A 19,688-nucleotide genomic window follows, 5' to 3' on the forward strand; every position below is an offset into this window, starting at 1 on the left:
AAGAAAGAATTATGTTGAATTAATTACATACAACCGTTATGGTTCTTATTAATTTTTGCTAATGATAATTTATGATTTGATCAATTTAAAAAATAATTTAACTTATATTCTGCACATTATATTTATCCTTAAACCATAAAGTTTAATAATATCACCTAAATTAAGTGAAAAAGTGTTAGATATTATGACTTATATGTTCCTATCTAACTTAAGTAAATTAACTTTTTATTTATGATTTAATAACTTAAGTTAACAAGTTAAGTAATTATGGCTTCATATTAATGCCCTTTTTAATCAAAACAAATAAAAAAATTCCTTCGTTGTAAATGCATACATGGATGAAACTTATAAATAAAAATAATTAAAAATTAAAGCAGCGCTCATTTCTCTGTTTTTAAAATAATACTTTCTGTCTATCAAGAAAATAAGATTAAAAGATCAAGGGAGAAACAAAAAAATAAATTATAAAACATTTAATTAAAGGAAGTTATAATGGATCAAGATATGATTTCTCTTTAATTAAAAAATTATGAAAACAATTTTGTTCTAAGACCTTGAGTATTAAGATTATGCAAATTAAGATTCAGTTTGCATGATAAAGAAAATCTGACAGCAGCCAGGCCGGTGCATTTGCTCTTTCTCAATTAACTACAGCTGCGACTTATACTTTCCTTCTCCGAGTTCTTCTTGCTATCTGAAACAATCCCAAAGAAAATATATCAGAAAACACAAACATTCCCTGATCTCTGGGCCAATTGTTGTTTCCCCTTTGAAGATTCTTGCAAAATTTGACCAATATTTGAAAATAACTAGTCTGTGCAGGCAATATTTTGGGATTCATTTGCAATTGTAAAACTTTCATTCTTGATATTTACTTTCAATTTATGTCTCATAAAACAATATAAAATGAAAATAAATGGTCTTTGAGGATTTTCCTAAGCAAGAAGGAGATATACAAGTGAAAAGAAGAAATGCATAAATGGTGCTTACAGCATCATCTTCTTCCATATTGATCATTTCTGATACTGATGACAAATTTCTGGATAACCTCTCTTCCTTCTTTTTCTTTTCTGAACCAGAAATTAATGGAATTTCCATAAATTCAAATGACAAAAGCCTTTAGTTGCCGTATATATAAAAAACATGCAAGAGTTACAAAAGAAAAATATATATATTAAAATAGATAATAAATGCAAAGATAAATTACCTCTGCTAGGAACCATTTTTAATTTTGTCTTGGACTGCTGACTGCCATCATCTTTGAACTTATCAAGTGTGTCTTTAACACTATTGAGAGCAGAATGCACAAAAGGATAGCATTAAGCAGCAATAAGTTACATAAAGCAGATCAAAAGAAAGGATATACTGAAAGCATGTCTTGATTTGTATATCCTCCGTCTTTAATAGCCATTCATCATATATTCAGGAAAAAAAAAAAAAACTATTAGCATGGTCAAAGTGGACAAATTCCTTCACGACTAGAAGAATATCAAAACAGATGCAGGCACCATGTCAAACTTTTGCATAAAATATGGTAATTGTGAATTGTTTAAAATGGAAACAAGATTACCGACAAAGAATACACAGAAGAAAAGTGCTAATTTATCTGGTTTGCCTCTGGCAAATCAGAAACAAAATATAAGGAAAGGAGAAAAGTAACAAAGTTTAGACATTGCTAAACAACTGCAAAGTTCACAACCTGAGTCCCAAATAGCCCTAACAAGAGATGAGGGAGAAAAAATCATACAACCATCACTTGGTTAATTTGCATGATGAAAAATATGAACTTAACAAAAAAAAATTATATGAGCAAAAATGTCCAATACTGATTTCAGGGAGAAGCAATTAAGCAGCTGGAGGGAAAAGCAGGATGCAGATCATTGTAGCCAAAGTGTTAAGAGATAACTCACCATTGCCGCAAATGCAAGGTGTTCGACTTATCAGACAGTACAACCTTCTTGCATGCAAAAAAATGGACAGAATAAGATTAATAGGATCCAATCACAAGAGAGATCAACAATGAAGGATCACAAAGTGATGCTGCAGAACTCATATGCTTTAATAGATGGAAAACAATGCAGGATTTAACAACAATAAAGTCATTGAATTTTATGAACATTCTTTATTTTTGTTGCTATTTCTAATTTTTGATGTTGCAGGATTATTTTGTCAATAATCTCTCAGTTTGATGGTAATCAGCCATTTAAGGCATGGCACCATATCATGGTTCTAAAGCAAAAACCCCCTGCCCTCCTTCCTAATTAGCTAATTCTCCGTCAAAATAACAATAATTAAAACAGAAGAATAAGATTATTTTCACTTCTCTACTCCAAGGCCAGAGCACATCTAATCTAACTAAACTGAATTTTTATGGAACTGGACACAGAATCCAATTCCTCTACAGCTTTCAAACACAAACATATGCTTGAGTCAACAGTTCAAAGCTGAAAAGAAAGACTATCTTTCACTTACTTACCCTCTCCATCAAGGAACGTTCACTTACTGTCTCCCAGCTCTCGTTTTCCAAGCATAATATTTTGACATCCCCACTATCACATGTGATCTGTCAATTGCAAGAAAACACAAATGCAATACAAACAATTGGGTTAAGTTACCGTTGGCCCAGCAAATCTTTTCTTTTGTTCTTTTGAGTTTCTTTCCTTTTTCTTTTCCTTTTTTCCTTTGTTTTTCTTTTTTTTTTTTGGTGTGTGTGGAGGGTGGCAGGAAGTTTGCTAATGCAAGTATATCACATTATATAGCTAATTAAGAAAGCCAACAAGATCAAACAAGTTCTTCAAGAGAGAAAATATATGCTTATAAATTTGTCCTGTCTTAAAGTGTATAACTTAAACTGAAGAAGAAAATGATGAGTATGAACATTTGAATTATAAATCATAGAAATCTCTCATTTCTTTGAGACATTAAAGACAACCAAATAAATAAAAACAACAGATCGAGTTAAATGTCTCACATAGTTGTAAAACTGTACCTGAAATTTCTATTAGAGTATAAATACAGCACCCAGTAACAATAATTGCAAACATTTACCTTGTGAGTATTGTTTTCAGGGTTAAAATCATCCACGATGCCTGAATAGAAACTGAACAATAAAAAAAAACAATTAAAATCTGCACATACTTCAAAATTTGCAGAAGTATGAATCTCCTTTGAACAAAATATCCTTACCAGCTATCAGAGGTAGACCATACTTTGATTCGTTGTCCAATTAATACCTCATTTGCATTAGCCAATTCCTGCTTAATCCAAAAATATTGTTAGTTTAGGTAGAATAGCAAAAGGCAGAAAAGCTAAAGTTACAATTGGTCTAAGAGAAAATTCTCACTTTTGAACTAAAAGGAATATTGAACTTCACTTTGCAACAATTGGAAGCTTCAGCAGGATGGCTTTTACCTGCCCCGATATTTCCATCCAATACATTACTTCTTTCAACTTTCTGAGTTGAAACTTGTGATTCCATCTGAGAAGGTTTCTGAGTGACAGAACCGAAAGAAGAAAAGGGTTGCCCTTTTCCTAAAGCTGCTTCAGAACTGGTAGTTGCACCATATTCCTGCTCCTCATTAAAAACCGTATTGTGTGATCCAACAGATCCCGATGCATTTGGAGAAACAGCACGTCTTCGCTTATTTCCCATACTGATGTCTTGCCTTGTAGATTTCTTACGCATTTCAAGGGCCCCACAAGTTGAGAAATCTTCTTGCTTAGGCGATTCCATGTTAAAAGTATCATCCTCATGACACTTTCGACCTCGTTTATGAAAAGAGCCAACTGACTGAAACATAGATGCCATTAACAATCTCCAATTGAATTGTGTGCATGTGTTTTGTGTGTGTGTGTGTGTACACATAGGCACATGGATGACATTCGAATATAAAATTCATCAATATATTAATCATGCAATCATATGTTCAACAACTTCATACACACCAGAGAGACTTGAGACTTGAAAATGTGAACAACCCTCTCAACAAAACTTTGAGTAAGAAATTTCAAATTAGCCTGCAAACAACAACTAAATTAGAATTTTGGTAAAATATTTTACATGCAGACAAGAAAACATGTCATTGGGAACTTGCCTCTTCATTTTCCATAGGAGTTATTTTATATAATGATGATGGAAGCAAAATCGTTCCTGGTCTGCGTAAAGAGGAGATGCCTTTCTGGTGTAATGAATTTACACCAGAAACTCCAACATCTGCTAGAAAGTGCAGCCTCTGCATTGTAAGAAATCGCCTTATTCACAAAGCCTCTACTTGTGTCGACATGAAATGCATTATTAACCCAACAAAGATCTCTAAAAGATTTAAAAAAACTCACAGGAGTTCTCTGAGCATCAACAGCATCCTTAGCTCTTTTAATAGCACGAAATATATAATTCAAATAGAAAGTAGCATCATTAACAAGATCCATATCACCATCAACGAGATTAGGGTTGATTGATGCATGTAAGAACAAAAGAAGTGGACTGCAAAAAGGAAAAAAACAAACATAACCAAAATTGACGGATACATCCATGTTAAGTTCGTGGTAAACTGAAATTCAAAAGGTTAACTTCTGAATCGCATTTACCTGCAAAATTGAGCATATATTGCTTCATCCTGACAACCTTCAGGTGGGAAGCCTTCATCATGCACAAGAAGATGGATCAAGAATACCACTAAGTATGCTGGGTAATCCACAATTGACCCTCTCTGCACCATGGATGTTTGGCGTATTCGAGCTTCTCTACTGTATTCCTTGATAAACTCCACCATATATTTGAATGACTAGAAGGGCAAATCAGCTGGAATGAATTAGTGAAAAGCAAAGAATATAGATTATATTTACAAGATATATCAGGAAAAAGAAAAGCATACATGCTGTAGATCCTCAGGGCAATCAGAAGTGGCCAGAGTAAAAGCACAAGCATATCTTATAGGTATAACACGTTCCTTCAACAGCTTGTGCGTTTTATCAAGAAATGATCTCCGGACTGAGGAAGAAGAATCCTGGAAAATGAAAGGAATAAACCTAATTTACTAGAAATACAAAGATATAACTGAAGAGCAACAATTATTAACAATTTCAAAAACTTGAAAGCTGAGCCATGAAGGAAGAAATATGAAAGTGAAGGACACAAACTTTCCAGGAAATGAAATACAGTAGTGTGGATGCAACCTCTACAAGCAGAGGGCATAATCTACAATGATTTTTCATCTATGGATTTAAGTAACATCGGCAAATGACCTGGTCAGGAGAAATGCTGCAGGTTTAATACCTTTAGCAGCAAGACAATCACCTCCAAACATTCAAGTGCACCATAACCTTTATCTTACAATTAAAATGTTAAATAAAAAAATTAAAGCTTGATACTTTCTTCATTGCCATCAAAAGAAACAAATTGTCCGTTGAAAATCTTCCCAAAGCTTATGTATCAAAGATTTGTGTAACCATCAAATTTAGTACGATAACAAAATGGCAAAATAATAAAATATGTAAGCTGTGGGAATATGTACTACAAATATGGAAAAATTGCAAAGTACATTCTTATCTTTTAGCATTATTTAGAAAATTTTAAAGCAAGAGGCACATTTTATTTGGTTGGGTACAGGCATTTGTGAGAAGTGCTTACAATTCAAATTGCTTCGTTACAAATCAATATCAACAAGTTCAAATTTTGGCTTTTGGTGAATCTGTTAACATAATTACTACTACTCCACCTAATGCTAGATCAAACCTACTTACCTTAGCCATCAAAATCGTGAAGCGAAAAATATCAGGAGAAATATGTAGGTCCCATCTTCTAGAAAGCTGGAGAACAGATTTTGCAGCTGCCAATCTTATATAATCCTTGTCACTTGCACTGCATTAGAACATAAAGTCAATGCATGAGCAAAGAGGAAAGGTTGCCAACATTCTCTAAAAACTAAGAGCCACATAAAATCTAGATCTGCAGTAACAGTTTCCTACTCTGAATTTTTACCTTGCTTTATTCAGTATAGATAGCTGGTCTATCTTAGCTTCTACAAAATTATGTTATTCTTTCAAAAGAAAAGGTATCTTATGCATAGTGATCGAGCAGTAAGACCAATTTCAAAAGAAAACATGCTTACATTGACAGTGGTCATTGCAGCATCTTCTGAATCTAGGTCAAATATTAGTACTCCAAATAACCTTTGTCAAATATTTGCTTTAATATAGAATGTTGAAACATGTCAGAAACATTCGTTTACAAAATCAAAACTAATATGTCTAAACTTTTTGAAAAGAAAAGAGAAACAAACATCTTAGAAGATGTCCCAAAGCAAACATCCCAGTGTTTAGAACTTAAAAACTCCATCTTGGAGGTATCAAGTTCTAATCTGGGGAAAAGGTGTGGGCTTATGGAATGGAAGAAGGTTACCTCCTTTTGCATAGCCTTAGGCCCAATGGATCTGTACATATACTATCATGAAAGAAAGAAGTTATAAATACAAAAACCTCCTTTTTTTAGAAGCAGTAGATAAATGCAATTAGCTTCTTCATTGCCGAAACATACCAAAAATGCATCCCCCCGCCTTCAAATTCAAAAAGCCAAGAAGAGGTGCAAGTAAATTAATGCATTTACTCAATAGCTAGTCAGCGACCTTGGTTTAGGCTACTTTATGTTTGTTTATTGAGATAAATGAACAAATTAGAACAGTATTTCAAGGTTTTTTAATAAAAAAGCCAAGATTGAACATAGGTGAGCTCTGGCACATTTAGGTTTGTGAACAGGCTAGCTTTATAAATCATGTATAGGTTATTTTATATTCATTTATACACCCCATGTGAAAATCCCATTTAAAGCTCATTGACTAAGTCAAACTCTAATAGAACAAACACTTTTTAACGCTATGCTACTTGGCTTTACATGCATGTATTCAGATGGGATCTAACTCAAATGATATTCATCCTTATTCTCCAGCAAACATTAAAGACCCGAAAAAAAACTCTTATCTCTACCACATAATTGACAGGATCTAACTCCATCTTACAGCATACACACATTTTCTATCTCTCCACTAAGTCCGTATTTGGTATTCCATGAGGGCAGTAGTCTTCTTTCTATCAGGGTAGAATAATCAAACTACTCATTGTAGATCTGCTTCTTCTCATTTTCTTTTTCCAATCTATTATTGATAACGATGGAAAATCACTTACAGTGACAAAAAATCACATCTAAAGACTTTCTAATCACAAGAATTCCAATCTTTTACCAATATCTTGGCTCAAGAAGTATGAAGCGGTGAAGTAAAGTATATTCAAGATGGAGGTAAGGAAATAGAAAATCTACATCTTTTGGGAAGCATACCATGAAATTATATCATCAAACACGTTCCCCTTCTGGAGCATCTTCAACAAAATGCCCAACAATGAATTAATTTGCCTATTGACCTGATATCCTCGATGGGGCAAAAAACTCTTGACAAGCATCTTAAGCCCATAAATCTGCAAAGGATAGTCATTTAACTAAATTAGACATAAAGAAACCTACCAGCCAGTGAAAAGAGAGTTTCTAACAATTAATGCAGTATCCTAAGTTCATCATATCATTGTTGGATTATATCATGCTTCTTGAACCCAACAATTTATGATTTCATGTTCTTCCAGTATGGTGTTGAATTAGTAATACTCGTTAGCAATAGCTTATCATTCCTTAATATAAGAATTATTATTTGCAAGAGCTTCAACTGTAGACCAAACATCCAGGTCAAAACTCCACTCCAGTCCACACAACATAAAGAATAACAAAAATGTCATCTCCTCCTATCATGCAAAATGTAGACGCCACATAAGAAGGTTATCTCTTTTTATCATAAAAATTGTGGTACTGCACATTTTAGGACTCTGTCCATAGAATGAAAACCCTATATTTTCTTGTCATTAGGTTGAATTCAGGTTGAGGATAGGTAATACAATTGTTTATATTTAGATTGAGGGTAGGTAATACAAATTAGCTTTCTTCTCAAAATCTAATAAATTCGATCAGAGCACCTAAAGCTTAAAATATAAACCATTGAATCAGAAATTGTTTATTTCTTCAGTTTGTTGGTTATTTCCCAATAAAAGCAATCTAAATGTCAGCTTTCTCTAGAAACAAACTGGGTAGGATGGGCTTAGAAAAGTTATTGACAAGGCCATCACATCTCAAAATCACAGTGATTAACAATTTAAAGGTTTAAGCAGCTAAGCACGAGTAGCAATTTACTTAAAGCAACCACTGACCAAGATACATAATGGCATATCAACGAATCTGCTGCTAGTTAAAAGTTAAAGTTAGCATGCCAGACTTTCACTCATCATAAATCCAGAAGAGTTTTAGTGAGAATATGTGAAAATCTAATCTCCATTATTACTTGATTAATTGACTTTGTCTATTTTAGTTAAGTCTCTTAATTTTAGAATAAGGAGTGATTTGGGTAATTACACCAAATCCGTTAGATATTTTCCCATTATATGTAGAGAGTAAATTACTCTTTTGATTAGCTGCTTTTAATGCATGAAAATCTTGGGTTTTAAGACTGAGAATATTCAGTCTTTAGCCTATATATTTTCATGCAATTCTAGCATTGTAATAAGAAAAAATATAGAAGAATAAAATAGTTTTATTCTAGAGATTTCTTAAGAATAAAATCATCTTGCATCTAAAATCAGCATCAATTCAAATCTAGTCCATTGACCAATTCAAGTCCAATTTGAAGATCAAACGGGATCTTGTTATGCTCTATGCAACTCTATACATGCCTCAACATGGCACTAGCATCAATTCCAACCACATGAAATAGAGCCAGGACTCAAAACGACTATCCTTAAAAAGTTAATTAACCATTTCAAGAAAAGTACTAGCATGACACAATATCCATTAGCACGCAGGAAATTTTTTTCTTTTCCAGCTTTGCAATATTAGAAGTATGATTAATATAGGTTCAGGAATCCATCATTGCTGTTTCAGAAAAATGATGACGAATAAAAGAAAACTGAATAGATTCTTTAAGGATCTCAGCTTGCTAATAGTTTATAAATTGAGCAAAATCCCTTGAATACAAACATTAGACTGACGAAAGCAACCACTGCTATCCATTCTTGCCTTAACAAAACTCACTAAGAATTCTTCCCAGTAATAATTTTCTTGTTTCATGACGAAATATAATAAGAATAAATTGTTTGGTTCCCAAGCTGAATTTAACTTGTTCTCAGTTACTTGATCATCATTTAACTGAATTTTCCTTCAATTTTGCATTTTTAATCAGTTTAACCAATGCTGCGCTGGAAAGATAAAATCCTGGTCTTAATTATTAAAACATCAAACTCCACTGTAAAGGAAATCAACATAAATATCATTAATTAAGACATGCATAGGAAAGTTCCCTCTTCCAACACTAACCTTTAATTTGCAAGTAGTACACCCAGAGGTATCCTCAATGACAGAAAGATTATCCAATGGCTTCGCCTCAGAGATTAAATTCAAATTAGTCATTACATAACAATTACCAAAAGCAGATCAGATCCTCCAGCCACTACATTCTAGGAAGACACTAGACAAGCAGAAATCAATTACCTGAAAAATCTTTTTATAAACATGTTGTGTGATTTCTCTATCATGATTTTCAAAAGTTGAAACAGAATATTGGGCAATACAGCCCAAAGACTGCAGAACAGTTGCAATATTCCGCCCACTATGTAGCGAATCCACAAGTTCCTGAAGATGAAAAGATAAAAACATTGGCATGGTCATCTAAAGGGTTCTCAAGCTAGCATCAATCAATGCCTTAAAAATGTAACATTTTTCCCTTCCATTTTTAAATTTGGAAAACACAGTTTGCATTTCTTTTTTTCAATTATCACCACAGGCAATTCTCTTGAGCCTTGAAAAACATACAAATTACATAACTGCTTCAGACCAAATTTACAATCAGGCTTCAATTCTAAGTTGGCACCACTGTTGAATGCTTTAGTTAAGGACGGATACCAGCCCAATTGAAGACCACATCTTAAGGTATATTGCTAATTTGACTAAAATGACCATGTGAATTAATTAAAAAGGTCGTACATGACATTGAAAATTGAAGTAAACAAGGGACAGTGGCCAATAATCAAATGTAAATTTGAAATAAAATTTCACCTTCCCTTTTGACTTTTTGTGCATTTAAAATTTAAAAGTTCACCTTCCCCTTCATCTTTTAGAGCATTGAAAGACAATAGCATGTAACTTCAAATTCAGTGAAGTTTACTAATACGATTTATTAAACTAGCAATTAACAGAAACGGTTTAAAGCCTAATCCTTCAGGTTATTGCTGGGAGTTTATCAAGATTCCTTAATTTAAAATCAAGATGTTGTGTCTATTTCTTGTTCTCCTTTTTTGCAACATCTTGCTCACCTGCTGTGCAAAGCATACATCCTCTTTCACAACTTTTAGGTTTTGTCCATTTATCAAGACACAGTAAGCAAAGAAAAATTGAGATAAGCACACCTCACATAATTCTGAGAAAACACATGGCTTAGATACATCTACTAATGAAGCAATTGCAGAAACAGCATATTTCGACTGAGTGCGAGTCCCCTCAAGACAGATCTTCTTCAAAATAGGGCAAAGTTCACTGCATGTGAAGGACATTGATAATAATTAAAACAAAGGTTACATAGAACCTAAAAAAAAAATTTTAAGGGTGATTAGCGTGCCGGCACAACAATAACTCAAGAAACTTGTGACCTCCCAAACTAGTTTGACATCAACCTCACTGTTTTGAACATTTAACAGACAACAAATATTTTATATATGCTAAATTCCTATTTCAGATTACTGACATTGTATTTAATATTGTCTAAGACTCAAAAATGCTTAAGTTTTAAGAGTGTGAGGTTCAAAACACATCTTTCTAGCAGTTGTTGCTCAAATATCAAGTGCTAAATGCCGAAAAAGAATGAAAAAAATACCTGAATTTGACAGAGATATGGGGTCCTGCTTTTGCTAAAACTTGAATGATCTTATCGTGAATCAGATACTTCTCTTCAAACAGCAGGCAAAACTGAAGTTCTGTACCCCTCATTAGTGATGGGAAATTGCTGATGATAACCTGTATCATTTTAAATGTGGCTAAAGTAAAATTGAAGTCTCTCTAAAAGATGAATCAAATTTATTTTCCTGTAGGACGTAGTTTTTTAATTATCAAATACCACTACAATAAAAGGCAATTCAAAAGTTAACTTTCTGTCATGACACTGCTTCTCTGTCCAAATTTCACTGTCTCTCTTCTACATTTCTACTTAAGATGCACTTTAAAGATTAAGTTTAGGAAAAAGTCTAGGTGTTTTTCTGACTGATATAGCTCATGCTCTTGTTGGATACAAAATCTTTGATTATGAGCATCAAATGTACAGGAATGAAAGTGGAGTGGTAGAGTCAAAACAGGACACATCAGAAAATTTTATAACAATAGCATTACAAGGCAATTGTCATGTTTATGTTCAAAGTAGCAGTCCTGCAATTACCAAAAGGCTCATATCTCCTGTAAATGTACATGTACAGCAGAGCCAAGAAAGCCAAATAGTAAAAAGCTCGTACTTGACTCAATTTAAGTGTTTGAAACTCAAGCTCAAGTGCTAAACTCCAGCTTGATTCAAAAAGAGTTCCCAAAAACTCACTTCAATTATTATTGTATAATAAAAGTCAACTCAAGCTCAAGCTCAAATTTTGAGATATGATATAATTAAGCAAGAACATTTGTTGTAACCAGCCAGGCCATTTAACTAAATGAGCTGGCCATCAAGCTCAAGCTCAGTTCATTTCTTAACCAAGCAAGCAGAGCCGATATTCTTAAGCAGCTGAGCATGAGATCACATACATGCAGCTTGACTCATTTCGATCTCTATAAACAGATGGTGTGAAGCACTCATAAAGTATACCCTTTACACCTTGAGGATCATCTTTTTCCCAAGATACTTGCCTTTTTATACATACCAATAAATCAAAGCAATTTTTATTTTTATGCAGCTAGTCAGTGTCTATTGAAGATTTACAACAAATAAAGAGGCTCCTGAAACCATTTGGGCATTTCTGTGCAACAAATGAACTATTTTTTGCAAATAAAGCTTTTCTTTACACAAAATAAAATTACAATTAACCATTAGGTGCATCACATATTCCAATTAAATAATAAAGTTCTGCACGAACATGATGATGCCTGCAAATCTTCTGAGTGCAGATCTCATTTTTAAAGGGAAAAAAGAGCACCATTGAGATTCAATGAGAAACAATTGTTCTTACCAGAAGTAGTTCAACAGAAAAAGCTTCTAAATGATTGCTTTCCAACCCACCACTGGAAATAAGATTGAGAATGCAACAGACGTGCTCAGAGTCAAATATATTAAACAAGAATTTCGAGCAGAGCAACCGCAAAAACTCAAAGTGTGGATGCTTATTCCCTATCACTTTAAGGAATTTATCCTGAAAAGGAAAAGTTGTTTACTTTTGGTAACTTATACAGAAAAATTTTTAAAAATCAGAAATACAAAAAGGGAAAACAAGGGAATGACATGTTATACCTCCTGTTAAAAGTTTAAGCAAGTTTGACAATATGTTCATCAACAAAGAAAAGTCAATCCTTCCTATTAACCACAACATAAGTAATCAAATAGATGAGGCACCGAACAGCATATGACTCAAAATAGTATTTAAATCACAGGCTTCTACCCTGATAGTATCTTTTATTCAAATTCTAGCACTGCAAATGAAATTATGACTAAATAGTGAGTAAAAACAAGTGCCAATTTCTGTTTTAAGTATTTTATACAAACCATCAACGTGGGTTTCTTCAACTGCAGAGAATAGACCTCGACACACAAAGGAAGATACCAAACAGAATCCAACTCAGCTCTATCCCGATCAGAAAATTAGGTGAAGAAACACAAAGCTTCAAAATTTTCATATCTTTGGATGTTGAGTTTTCTATATTTAATCAGGTACTTTTTTACTATCACAAGCACTTTTGCAGTTCAACCTAAGGAAAAAAGGACCTTTCCCAGCTGTAAGGATTGGCAACACAGTAAACAATACTCACTAAAAAGACAGATCATCTCCACTAGCATCATCTCCACTAGCACAATTGGCCCATAGAAAGTGGGATACTGAAATTCCTAAAAGTTCCCATCCCAGTAGAGAACCATTACTTGTCTTATCCAACCGCACAGCAGGCAGAAAATAAAACAGTTCCCATGCTACTAAAAGCATAAACATAAATTTTGTCACATAAAGGGTAGGCAGTGATTGCAGAATCATTCATCAATGAGACACAACATCAGAACATTGCCATTCAGATCAGAGATTCAATAGGTATCAGGTCAATTAGACTTTGTACATAAAATAGGAAAGTTTTAGAAGCTTTCTCCATTATAAATGACAAATGAATCACTTATCAACAACAAATCCCAGAATGGTTAGCAGATATTACCAACACATCCAGTCAAATTCTCAAAACAAGGTTTCCTATTATGAATTTGGAATCTTCTTTGACTCAAACTGCATAGGCAATCTGTTAAAGTCAAAGCAGCAGTCAATTACTTTGTTTTATAACCTTTCTAAAACAAATACTGCCTTTTGGTTAAACTTGAAAAGCTGTGTTTGTCATTGTACGTGAGAAGTCGTACTTAATACATTACATGGCCTATGCTAATGAGAAATGCAATCATAGAAGCAAAACAAATTTTACCAGAAAATTATGACTTTTTTTTCTTATAAAGCATAAGGTTAAGTAGGAAATATTATAGAAACATTTAAGGATATGGATACTGAACCAGAAAACCTTAGTGCACCATGCAAAAACTGCAAACGTACTTAAAGAAAACATGTGGTAGTACGTGGTATCTTGCAATCAAATTAAACCAAAAAGAACAAGTAAACAACGCACTCTTATGGCCAGGGCATTTTTAAGTGTCACTTCATCCAGCAACAGACCCAGTGAAGCGAAAATTTTGTTGTCCTTGATTTGACTCAACTTATCAAAGCACTCTTCAGCTTTGGATGGATCTGGGAATGAAGCTGACATTTTCACAAAAGAACTCTTCAATCTCTTCTGCACATCCTCTGAACTATTCTCCTGCAATAAACATTGATCAGTCCAGATTAATCAAACCCAGCAAATAGGACACTTAAAGGAACAAAGATTTGACACACACACCACACACCAAAAACCACAAGTTTTCATAATATATACCAATTGTAGTGATGTTATGTACAGGGAAACTTAAAAACAAAATCACCTCACCCATAAGAAAATATTCTGTAAGTGTGCATGCATATGTTTTGACCGTGGAATGGTGTGCACAAATTTCAAGGAAAGAAAGCCTAACCATGCTTGATGCAACATTAATCATACCAAGAACAATGCACACCATAGTAAATATTTGAATAGGTAATGGATGCATTATAAATGCAAACATCAAGTAATATGTAGGACTTTGTCAATTAGCATGCAAGAGTAGTAAGAGAGCTGATCCATTAGGTCCTCAAATAAACATTATATGACTTTCCAGAAAGCAGTACAAGCAGTCTACCTTCTCTTTCCTTCGTAAGGCAAAATAATTCCGCATTTCAGTTTGCAACCTGAAAACATAAAGAGATGGTAATAACAGATATACCACCCTCATTCAAGCAGTAATTTAATATAAATACCTTCGTTTCTGAGATAAAATAGCATTGAGAGCCTTCACATGCAAAGGGCTGAAAAGAGAAAACAAACGGATCCAGTGTCTTGTCCTCTCTTCAACTGGAAGAAAAACCGGAAATAAATCCTCCGCAATAACAAGTTCTATGTTTTGGGACCTGAACATCAAATTTGACATTATAAGAGACCTGTTTTGATTTTCTTAGCCCCAATAAAGTGCAAATATACATACCTAAATTCTTTGCAATCTTTATCATAGCAAAGCATCAAGAGTTTGCATGGAATCTGCTCAAAGTGATCACATATTGTGATATGCCCTTCAGCACACTTTTTACAATAATCTCGATATACTTCCATCACTTTCTGCAAGGCTTTCTTTCTAACAGAAATCTGCATAAGAAGAATAAAAAATTGAGTGGTAAACAACTTTAAACACATACTAATCGCACAAATATCCTAAAGCAAGATTACCTTCTTATCCCTAAGTCTCTCTAAAACCTCAGATATGAGTTCAGGTGAAGTATATTTAAGGTTAGACCTAGAAATATCACAGGCAACAACCACTGCCTGCATTCTCACTTTATCATCGAAGTCCAGCAGTCTATCTTTAATGGCAGCTGTTGAGTTTACGAGTCAACGATAGAAAACACATTTTAGATTTTGAAGACAGCACAAAGATACATGCACAATAACAAAAGAACTTTATTATGGAATGGCTTACTGAGAAGTTCAAGGGATTCTATCCCCGATGGATTGGCCAAGCAACAAGCTTTAGCACATTGTAGAGAAGTAACTCTAACTTCTGAAGATTTATCAGAAAATCTTTTCAAAAACTCTACAAAAAGAGTACGATATCTTTGTGCAACACGGTATTCAGGTAGTAAAAGAAGTTTTCCAATTAAATTAACAGCTTTTATTCGCACATCAACCTGATCAGTCTGTAGATAAACACACAAAGTTACTTCAACAACAATTAAGAACAAATTCAAAGTTAAATAAATTAGAGCATAAGAGACACTTTCTAGGGAAACAAGAAACAAGAGATCCATAATACTAAATCCAAACTATTTAAGCTATATGAATAATAATTAGAGCAAGAACATAATAAGGATGCTGTACCATTAATTCTTGGGTCAAATTAGGGATGATAGCATTAAGCATCTCAGGAGCACACTGAAAGATTTTTAACACAATTTCATGATAGAATTCTTTGAGCTCACTCCCTACAGAATCTCTATCCAAGGAGCAAGATGTTAAAAATCCACAAACAAAGGGCTGAAGCTTTTCTGCACAACTTTGGATAACAGAGGCAGCAAGCTGAGAAGCCGCAGAATTTGCATCCTGTACAACATACATTAATGTAAATAAATATTCAAAATTTTCCTATTTTACATATATGCATATATATATAACAATGAAAGGAATTGATCTACTATGAGATGCTGAAAATCTACAATATGGTACTAGTACAATATAATGAAAGACGGTCCATAATCTTGCTAATCAAGTAAGCACTGTTAAACAAAAAGTTTCAGTGCTCTATTTGAATTATGAAGCAAATAATTGTGGTACTCTTCTTAAGTAACTGTATAAGTAATACTTTAAACTTGAAAAGGCACCACATTCTGAATAAGAAAGATCAGTATCAGAATGCACCAGCTATTACCAATAAATCCTATGTAGCACTGCAGGACACAAAGAGAAAGTAATTTCATCTTACAAACAATAACTCAATAGTAGGGATACCTTGAATCATCAAAATCTTAAATGAAATTAAAATCCCAATTTGGAAGGAGATGCAGGAAGAGACGGCAAACATAAGCAACAGCCAAATTTCGTGATATCTGGTGAGAGATAAGAGTCTGACCTAAAAAGTACATAAAAGGCATCTGCCACCCAGAAATCCTACGTTCAACAATATTTTCACACATTCCCTGGCCAACAGATGACATAACTCCTACTAAAATGAGAAGGCTTCCAGAACACATCAAATGCATGAATCATATATATTGACAAATTAAATCAACATTAGCTCATTTTGTCTCCTCCAACAATGCACAAACCCCTTTTTGGCTAAAAATTCTGGAAAACACAAGTTAAAAACAGTCTCACTTGAACAAAAGAAAAAAATTTCTGCCAACACTCACCTTACTCTCCTGTATAAGATTTCGCAAAATTAAATCCATAAGCTCATGAGACACTTCCTCATTTAGAATATGAGTCATTATAGACAAAATATCATTGATTAAACTCTGTTGATGATGATCTCTGGGAAGAAAGAAAAATAACGTTTTACTATCACAGCATATACAAAATGGAAAATGAAAACAATGAGTAATGAAGCAATAAACAAAAGGGGTTGGAAGAAAATTATGACAAATATGTATAGTGATCATTGAATGAAAAGCCAAACATACTGTTGAGGCAATAAAGGCTCCACAAAACACAATGATTGCATTAAAAGTAATAGAAGTTCACAGATAAAACATTTCACTGCCATTCAACAAGGAGAAGATAAAGACTCAAAATTCAAATCTATAATAAATTTAATGGAGGTTCTCAGTTCAGAATAAGTTACTAAAATCTGAGTAGTGAGTATTACAGGAAAAAGTTAACAGTTTACTTCAGTTAAAGTAAGTTTCAATTCAGAGACACATACAACCTGATACATGAAAAAGATCCTACAGAAAGAAGGATTAAGTTATTTTAAGGCACAACATCATAACAATTTGTTGATTAAAAAGAAAATAATATAAAACTACCAAATAAGTATATATATATATATATATATATATATACAAGAAATAAAGAGGGAAAGGAACCTGACCTCACAACTGAGAAAAAAATATTAAACATTTCAAGAATCAAATCATTGCAGTCAATATCGAGCATTATCACACAACATTTACATCGAGCAACAGTCTCCAATATTTTAACCCTTCTTGAGAATAATGCACTTGTAGTATCAGCAAGCTCCATGAACATACTGAGAATGAGTTTAAAAAGGTCCTGAAATGAAAGAGTTCATAAACTTGATGATAGATGGAGCGAAACAACAATGATGTACAACAGTAACCATGTAACTTCAGACCCAAAAAAAAAGTTACCCTAAGATATTTATCTGCAAAAGGTGGTTGAGGCGCCAGGATCCGAAAAAATTCACTGACACAAATGGCCACCAAAAGTCTAACATCTTTATCAGTGTGGTTAGATAGACCGTGCTTAACAATAGATTTCCTCAATGACTTCGTGGCTGTTTCTATTTTTCCCAACACTTGCGCCTTTGTGGCAACTTCAACAACCAAAGGCTGTTCTATTTGTGACAAGGCACTCACAACTTGCTGCAAAGAGAATTACAACCACATGGAGGATCACAACATAAGTTTTTTCCTCCAAAATCAAATTCTATCAGAGAAGCTCTCAGAAAACTATTTAATTACGAAATTAAAAAAAAAAAAAACATAATTTTTGTTAAATTTAACCTAATAGAGCAAAATCTAAGACGTTGTACCTGTACCGCCAAACACACAAAATATATTCGATAGAATGTCAAAACACATTTCAATATTTGCATAATATACACTAATTATTCGATTTTTTTCAGTAAGTTGACATTTGACTCAAATTCAAATTTCGAATCCATGTTCATAAGCAAGTAACAACTTAATCAACTGCATAAATTGATAAACATGATTTTATGAGAATATTAGTATCAAATTATTCGAGGTGGAACATTCCATAATCAGTGGCATTCGACAGTCCTAGCGATTTGTTTGAGAAAATTTACTTTTCTTTTTCCAAAAAAAAAGAAAGAAGAGAGAAGAGAAGAAGTTGAAATTTTTGCTTACACGAAGAGATTTGACGAGGACATCCTTGTTAGGGCGAGCGAGTTGGCCGAGTTTGGTGCCGATTCCAGAGATGAGTTGCAATGTGGGCTCGTCCATTGATCGATGGATCTAATGAGAGAGGTTTGATTAGAAATAAATAAAGAAAAAGGCTAGTACTGCCATTGAGGAGTGAGGGTTTTGATTTTTTAAAAAAACATATACTTTGGAGGGTGGGAGAATTGAAGAAAGGAGAAGGGTACGGCCCAGTTTAAGAGAGGAGAATCGCGTGACAATCATGCTCTATAAGATCCGACGGTGCGAATGGTTTTATTTTGGATTAAATATATATTTGACTCGTGAATTTTAAAATTTTTATTATATTGATATCTTATATTAATATCATTAGTTAATTTTATTGAATATAAATATTTAATAAGATATTAATTCATATCAAAAAATTTAAACAATGACACAATATCATTGTCACGTAGAAAAATCTTTAAAAACCGTTCAAAAATATTAAAAATCTAAAAAGTTAATAAAAAATTTTAAAAAATTCAAATAAAAAATCTAAAAATTTTTTAACAAAGCCAAAAAAAAATTTTAAATTATAAACAATTCTAAAATTCTAAAAAATTTCCAAAAAATTTTTCAAACATTCAAAAAATTTTAAAAGAATTTTAAATTTTTTTGTAAAATCCAAAAAATTTTAAAAATTCTAAAAACTTTTTAAAAATTTTAAAATTTCTAAAAAATTAAAAAATAATTAAGGAAACTTGAAAATTTTCAACAAATTTTTATAATTTTTTATAAAATTAATTTTTATAAACTTTTTATTTTTTTAATTTTAAAAAAATTTTCAAATTATGATTTTTTTTATAATTTATAAAAGTATTTCATATTTTTCATTTTTTATAAATTTAAAAAATTTTATTATTTTTCTAATTTTTTAAAAATTTTTAGAACTTTTTAGAAGGTTTTAATTTTTTAGAATTTTTTAAATATTTTGATTAATTTTAAAAAAAAAATTGAATATTTAAAAAAATTAAAATTTTAGAATATTTTTAAAAAGTTTTAATTTTTTGTGGCATTTTTAAAAAATTTTAAATTATGATATTTTTTATAATATACAAAAATATTTCATCTTTTAATTTTTTAAAATTTAAAAAAAATTATAATTT

The 19,688-nt window shown here is 32.5% G+C and overlaps 1 protein-coding gene across 8 annotated transcripts; it reads right to left on the reverse strand.

Annotated features, from left to right (window-relative positions):
• Positions 1-493: 493 nt before the first annotated feature.
• Positions 494-18,824, reverse strand: LOC111312303 (sister chromatid cohesion protein PDS5 homolog B-like). Of its 8 annotated transcripts, none has more exons than XM_089764949.1 (31): positions 18,529-18,824; positions 17,788-18,021; positions 17,508-17,689; positions 16,828-16,948; positions 15,800-16,021; positions 15,402-15,618; positions 15,152-15,297; positions 14,913-15,070; positions 14,689-14,838; positions 14,571-14,619; positions 13,925-14,113; positions 12,286-12,465; positions 10,956-11,095; positions 10,492-10,618; positions 9,578-9,718; positions 9,404-9,463; positions 7,331-7,467; positions 5,743-5,860; positions 4,875-5,006; positions 4,588-4,784; positions 4,336-4,483; positions 4,095-4,232; positions 3,946-4,017; positions 3,344-3,790; positions 3,187-3,254; positions 3,049-3,100; positions 2,477-2,563; positions 1,911-1,954; positions 1,208-1,287; positions 991-1,070; positions 494-694 (listed from the first exon to the last, which is right to left on the reverse strand). In XM_089764949.1, exons 1-31 carry the CDS (start codon positions 18,622-18,624, stop codon positions 662-664), a joined length of 4,245 nt encoding a protein of 1,414 aa, XP_089621075.1. In that variant the 5' UTR covers positions 18,625-18,824; the 3' UTR covers positions 494-661. The 8 variants fall into 8 exon arrangements, with proteins under 8 accessions (XP_089621075.1, XP_022768187.2, XP_022768186.2 ...); XM_022912452.2 differs by having other exon boundaries at positions 1,911-1,957; positions 18,529-18,821; XM_022912451.2 differs by having other exon boundaries at positions 9,404-9,469; positions 18,529-18,809.
• Between the last annotated feature and the right edge of the window lie 864 nt (positions 18,825-19,688).

The sequence above is a fragment of the Durio zibethinus genome, chromosome 1 (genome assembly GCF_047325235.1).
Source record: "Durio zibethinus cultivar Kanyao isolate XHJ-2024 chromosome 1, ASM4732523v1, whole genome shotgun sequence".
In the NCBI taxonomy this organism is placed as follows: domain Eukaryota; kingdom Viridiplantae; phylum Streptophyta; class Magnoliopsida; order Malvales; family Malvaceae; genus Durio; species Durio zibethinus.